The sequence below is a fragment of the Quercus suber genome, unplaced genomic scaffold (genome assembly GCF_002906115.3).
Source record: "Quercus suber isolate HL8 unplaced genomic scaffold, Cork oak 2.0 scaffold_160, whole genome shotgun sequence".
NCBI classification, from domain to species: domain Eukaryota; kingdom Viridiplantae; phylum Streptophyta; class Magnoliopsida; order Fagales; family Fagaceae; genus Quercus; species Quercus suber.
In genome coordinates this window covers 417,118-424,201 of record NW_027069621.1, presented here as the reverse complement: position 1 = coordinate 424,201, position 7,084 = coordinate 417,118, and the positions used below count along the sequence as shown (strand labels likewise).

Sequence of the window (7,084 nt, the reverse complement as noted above, 5' to 3'; positions counted from 1 at the left end):
AACTAAGGAGTTCAACGAGAAAGACTATAAAAGTAAAACATCATCTTCTCCTAATTCCGTATTGTCATCCCATGTCTCCTCCTCTCTCAACCTCTACCAACTAGATTCACACACTACCCCCTCCTCCTCCTTAGGGATTTCTCAGAGCAAGATCGGGTTCAAACACAATGTTCAATCCCACTCTTCCTTACTTCACGCTCTCATACATTAGCGCTTCATTGGCGCCTCCAAGAAGATTCCAAGCTCAATGATTAGTTTTTATTTTTTAATGTCTTTTTATATATTTTAAATAATAAAATGCAATATTCTCTTTTTTCTTCATTGTAGCATCATTTAAATAATAAAATGCAATATTCTCTTTTTTCTTCATTGTAGCATCATTTAAATAATAAAATGCAATATTCTCTTTTTTTTATTCATTGTTTTATCTAATGCTATCTTATGTATGATAAACCAAAAAAAAAAAAAAAGACCAATAGCATTACTTAAATAATAAAATGCAATATATATTTTTCATTGTTTGATTTAATTCTATCACTCGTGTGATAAACCCAAAAAAACAAAAACAAAATGATCAATAGCATCATTACAATTAACCAATCCTGTGCGGTAGCACGGGGTTACATACTAGTATCTATTAATAGCTAAAACTTAGGGAAAATTCCATTAGATTTTAATTAGATTCTCAATTTTGCGCCACTTGTTCTATTTAATTTTTATTTTTGTGCCAAGTAAATTATTGATTGTAAAAATCGAAAAGTCCAAATCCAATTAGATTGTAGATTAGATTTCAATTGAAGTATACTTTTCCACCATGTGTCCATCTAAGTTTTTGATTTTTGTGGCAAGTGAATTATTGGGTGCAAAAATTGAAGAGTTTAAAACCAATTAAATTCTAAATTATATATTATATTACATATTTTAGGAATTTATGGTTTAAAAAAAGTATAAGCTAATACCATATATAATTTGAACATTTTTTATTTTTTAATTGTATTCATACATGTGCATAGTCTATACACTAAGATTTTTTTTTTTTTTTTTTTTTTTTTTTGAGAATGAGAACTATACACTAGTTGATGATAAAGAATGAACGCTATCAGGACCTAATGTTTTCTCTAATTGAAAGTTTGAAACTCTATAAATTTTTATATTTTTATATTTTCTAATAATTACTTTTGGAAGTATAAATTTGAAAATAATTCTCTTCCCGGTCTTTGCCCTTTTTTTTCTTTGTCGTAAATTCTCTCTCAGATAGAAAATGAAACCTGTAAAAGTAAAACCCATCTCTCCCTTCAGGCTCTCCTCTCTCCTTCGCCTCCAAAAGGACCCAAACCTTGCTCTCCACCTCTTCCAAAACCCAAACTCTAACTCTAACTCCAACTCTAACACAAATCCCACTAAGGCAAAGCCTTTCCGCTACACCCTCGTCTCCTACGACCTCATCATCACCAAGCTTGGCCGGGCCAAAATGTTCGACGAAATGGAGCGAATTCTCGACCAGCTTAAACACGAAACTCGCTTCTCTCCCACCGAAATCATCTTCTGCAATGTCATCTCCTTCTACGCCCGAGCCCGCCTCCCCGACCGCGCTGTCCTCACGTTTTTTCGAATGCCCGATTTTCGTTGCCACCGGACTGTTAAATCTCTCAATTCGCTCCTGAATGGGCTCTGTAACTGTGGAGAATTTCGCAAACTGAGAGAAATGTTTCTGGGTTTTCATAAATATGGAACCCCAGATGCTTGTACGTATAATATATTGATTAAGGCTTGTTGTAGGAGTGGGAGGTTGGAGGATGCGCGGTACGTGTTCGATGAAATGCAGAGGAGAGGTGTTTGTCCCAGTGTGGTGACTTTCGGGACTTTGATTCATCAGCTTTGTTTGAACTTTAGGTTGGAAGAAGCTTTTAAGTTGAAAAATGATATGATGAGAGTTTATGGTGTTATGCCTAATGCGTTTGTTTATACCTCATTGATTAAAGGGGTTTGTGGGATTGGTGAATTGAGTTTGGCTTTTAAGCTTAAGGAGGAGATGGTGAGAAACAAGTTGAAATTGAACTCAACAGTGTATTCTACTTTGATTAGTGTGCTTTTTGAGGTTGGGAGGAAAGAAGAGGCTTTTGGGCTTTTGGAGGAAATGAAAGGCTTTGGGTGCATGCCTGATACGGTGACTTATAACGCGATGATTAGTGGGTTTTGTAAGGAGAGGAATTCTGAAGCAGCATTTAGAATTTTGGATGAGATGGTAGAGAAGGGGTGTAAGCCGGATGTTATTAGCTATAATGTAATAATTGGTGGATTGTGTAAGGAGGGGAAATGGAGTGAAGCAAGGGATTTGCTTGAAGATATGCCAAGACGTGGCTTTCCTCCTGATGTGGTGTCGTACCGGACACTTTTTGATGGGCTTTGTGATTGTAGGCAGTTCAAGGAGGCAGCATTTATTTTAGATGAAATGATATTCAAACGTTTTGTGCCTCGTCTTGCTAGTGTAAATATACTTGTTGATAGGTTGTGTCATGAAGTTAATTTGGAGTTGTTATTGTCTGTATTGGATAGTCTAGGAAAAGGAAATTTTATTGTTGTAGATACCTGGAAGATGGCAGTTGACATGGTATGCAAGAAAAATATGCTGTCAAATTCCTCTGACATTATTGATACTTTGGTAATGCCATAATTTTTTGCTGTGCTGATCAGCTTAAGCGTCTTTTTCCAATTAAATACTTGCTTCTTAATTTCTTCTATCTTCTCATGGATGATGAATTTCAGACTTAATTTAATTGTGCTTAGAAGTTTCTCTATGCCACTCAATACCTTCAGTCTCTTGCAATAGTTTCTTGTACTATTTGGGCTGCAATGGAGCAAAGTGATTTCCGTATTGCATTCTTAATGTTCTCTGAGGCTATACATCTTTCCATCAAAATCACTGAGAGACAACAATGGCATTACGTTGGAGAACTAATTTTGCTTTAAATCCTAAGGTGGCAATTTCATGGAATATCTCTCATTGCCAGCAGTCCCAAATCACCACTTTGTACCCGTTTTAGTTCTTGCATATGTATATATATTGAAGTTTCAAGGTAGAATTCATTGGAAAGTTGTACTAACTGATCCCAGTTGCTCTGGAGACTAGTGATATCATTTGTTAGCAATGTTCCTCTTGATAATGACTCTCTTTCTCTGGTTTTCAGGATTTGAAAGGCCTTACCAATGGAGATGCCTTATCATTTCAGTTTTTTAGGTCATTTGTGGAGAGCAGAGTAGAATAGTTATAGTGACTCTTCACTCACCACATGTGGGAGTCTTTTAATGGATCTTTAGAACTATGCGTGCTTTTCTCTTGAATTTGTTTGAGGATTATGCGTTATGTGAAACTGAACTATGAACACCAAGGCTGCATTCTGCTTCTTCCAGACAGCTTGCCTTTAGTTTTTTGTCCTTGATTTTTTTTTTTTTGTTCCTTTTTATTGGAGACTCGGATTGGAGTTTAATTTTTTTTAAAGAAAATTACTGTTCTTGTGTTGTTAATTATCTCCAACTCCTGAGTCCTTGGAGATTCTCTCCTTTTTCTTCTCTTTGGCTCTTGTTCCTTCCTTCTTTGTCTTTGCTTATTTTGTACCTCTTCCCTCTCTGAAATAATTTGGTTTCTTAGAAAGCATTCCCCAAATTGGATCAAAGACACTCCCCCTCTACATTTCTGTCAAATAGCATTACAAAAATGTTGTGTTCTTCCAGTATAGTACAAAGCTTGATGAAATCTTGGAATTTCGAGCTGTGATGAACTTTTAAACACTTCCTGTGTAAAAAATAAGGACTCCAAGTTTCTTTTTCAGTCTCTTTCTTCTGATTATTTACAGCACTATTATGATGTAAGTGCTGTTTCCGGCATTGACATTAGATAATATGATGCATTCTCCCATTAAGAAATATTATCATTCTATTGAAAGATTACCTACTGCATTTTCTAAAAGGAGTACTTCTCCGTGATTATGAAAATGGTCCGAGTAATGATGCCATGTTGAGTCACAGATTTTTCATTTTTGCTGCAGTTAGAGATGGGAAGTTAGGGAACTTAATTTCTTGCTCCCTTTAATGTAAGCTTTCTGGCTTTCCATTGCCTCCATACATAATGTGATTTGAAGTTCTAGTATTCATTTGCTTCACAAGCCTTCTTTATTTGGTTAATTCTCTGAGATCTTACATTGTCCAACATTTTTTTTCCTGGTTTTCCTGTTCTTGAAGAGTGGAATTAGTCTATCAAATTTTGGATGGAGGGTACAAAGTATATTTCCATATTTATTCCAACTCTAGAAAAGCTTGATAGAAATGGGTCCTTATTGCCCAGGCAAGAGTGACTTAGATGATCATAAGGTCAAGGTTCATGCAGATGATTTGATATTTCTAGACTGCACAAGTAATCTGACCGTTGGTATTTTTCTAAACCATCATTTGTCAAAAGTTGATCCATCAGTAGATGTCATAGATAAATATACAGTCTAGAGGTTGCTTGCCTTGCAATCAAGTACTTTCAAACGCTAGTATGATCCAGAGTGCTAATTTTAGGAATTTCTAAAGTATTTTGAGCTTTCTATACATCATTTATACTGATGTTAATAGATAGATAAAACTAACCAAGTAACCATTAGATATGTTTGTTCATTTGAGACAATAGTACTAGCTACTAACTGAGAACCACATATCATACCATCAACAAATTTTTCTCTAATCACAAGTTGCAGGTCCAATTAAGTTTATCACTTAAATTGGTGGTTAATAACTTAATAGGTCTTGAATTTTTTTTTATCACATCATTTATACTGATGTTAATAGATAGATAAAACTAACCAAGTAACCATTAGATATGTTTGTTCATTTGAGACAATAGTACTAGCTACTAAATGTGAACCACATATTATCCATCTACAAATTTTTCTCTAATCACAAGTTGCAGGTCCAATTAAGTTTATCACTTAAATTGGTGGTTAATAACTTAATAGGTCTTGATTTTTTTTTTTATCATTTATTTTTCAAGATGATTTTTTTTTGGTAAAAGAATAATTTTTTTTTTCCAAACTGGAATCTCCTCTAAGACAACTCCTAAATTCATACACATATATTATTTAAACAAATTATATGAATAACTAAATACGTCATATGAAAAAAATAATACACATCATATAATGGGTTAAAGGAATTTTTCTACAAGCTGATTTGGAAGGAATTGTGGATAAGCATAATAACTAATAATGGATAATGTATCCATATGAAATGTCTTACACCTTTGGAACTAGTCCTTGCCTATAACCTCGTGTCATATTCTCTTGGGCCCATTGTCGATGATTTACCAATAACAATTTAAAGGAAAAAAAAAAAAAAAAAATCTACTAACTGAGAACCACATATCATACCATCAACAAATTTTTCTCTAATCACAAGTTGCAGGTCCAATTAAGTTTATCACTTAAATTGGTGGTTAATAACTTAATAGGTCTTGAATTTTTTTTTTATCACATCATTTATACTGATGTTAATAGATAGATAAAACTAACCAAGTAACCATTAGATATGTTTGTTCATTTGAGACAATAGTACTAGCTACTAACTGTGAACCACATATCATACCATCTACAAATTTTTCTCTAATCACAAGTTGCAGGTCCAATTAAGTTTATCACTTAAATTGGTGGTTAATAACTTAATAGGTCTTGATTTTTTTTTATCATTTATTTTTCAAGATGATTTTTTTTTGGTAAAAGAATAATTTTTTTTTTCCAAACTGGAATCTCCTCTAAGACAACTCCTAAATTCATACACATATATTATTTAAACAAATTATATGAATAACTAAATACGTCATATGAAAAAAATAATACACATCATATAATGGGTTAAAGGAATTTTTCTACAAGCTGATTTGGAAGGAATTGTGGATAAGCATAATAACTAATAATGGATAATGTATCCATATGAAATGTCTTACACCTTTGGAACTAGTCCTTGCCTATAACCTCGTGTCATATTCTCTTGGGCCCATTGTCGATGATTTGCCAATAACAATTTAAAGGGAAAAAAAAACCCACTAAATGTAAAAATATACTTTATAAATCCAAACGGTATCTCAATAAGGGTGAGTTTGGTTCAGCATTTTGTAAAAGTGCATAATAAAAAAGTGGAGTTTTCAAAAAGTGCATAATGAAAAAGTGCATTTTCAAAAAGCTGAGTATTTAGTAAAAACTGTTAAAAAGTGCTTTTTGAAAAAGCTGAGTATTTGGCTAGCACTTATAAAAGTGGCAGTTTGAAGAATAAATTACCAAAAAGGACAATGTATATATAAGGGAGTTTATTTCATACTTTTTTTTTAAAATTTTTTTATGTGAGTTTATTTCATACTTAAATCAACTACTTCTTATACTTAAATCAATTTTTCTCTTTCCAAAATTTTTTTTTCTCACAAATATTAGCTAATAATAACCTACCCTTTAAGATTTATTGTGAAAGTATTGTGAAAATATTGTGATAAAAATTAATACTAATTTTAATTTTAACGTACTATTAAAATAATTTTTTTCTCTTTCTAAAAAAATTATTTTTTTCTCACCAATATTAACTAATAATAACCTACCTCTTAAAATTTATTGTGAAAATATCACGGTAACATTTTCTTCTTTCTTTCTTTATTTTTTTTCAGTTTTTTCCCACTTTTTTTCTCATCCACACACGTAACATTCTCTTCTTTTCTTCACTTTTTTTCTCATCCACACAAGTAACATTCTCTTCTTTTTTTTTTTTTTTTTCCTTCTTATCCCTTTTTCCCTACCACTCCAGAACGTTCCACTTCTCATTTTGTCNATTGATTGTTGCTTGAAAACACTGTAGCAAAATAATTTTTAAATGTGTTAATAGTGTTGTGAGACCCATTTTTAATATTAAATATTGCGTAAACAGTGCATGAACAGTGCGTGAACAGTGAATTTTGTCCCCCAAAATCAAAAAAACCGGCCAAAAAAAAAAAAAAAAAAAAAAAAAAAGGAGAAAACGTGAAGCTCAAAACGCACCGCAACAAAACGTGCAATCCAAACCAAAGCGA

General features: G+C 32.6%; 1 protein-coding gene across 1 annotated transcript; it reads left to right on the top strand.

The window, feature by feature from the left end:
* The first annotated feature begins 1,214 nt into the window (after positions 1–1,214).
* On the top strand, positions 1,215–2,693 carry LOC111999410 (putative pentatricopeptide repeat-containing protein At1g53330). The gene has a single exon (XM_024031531.2). It carries the CDS (start codon positions 1,262–1,264, stop codon positions 2,672–2,674), a length of 1,413 nt encoding a protein of 470 aa, XP_023887299.2. The 5' UTR covers positions 1,215–1,261; the 3' UTR covers positions 2,675–2,693.
* Positions 2,694–7,084: the final 4,391 nt, after the last annotated feature.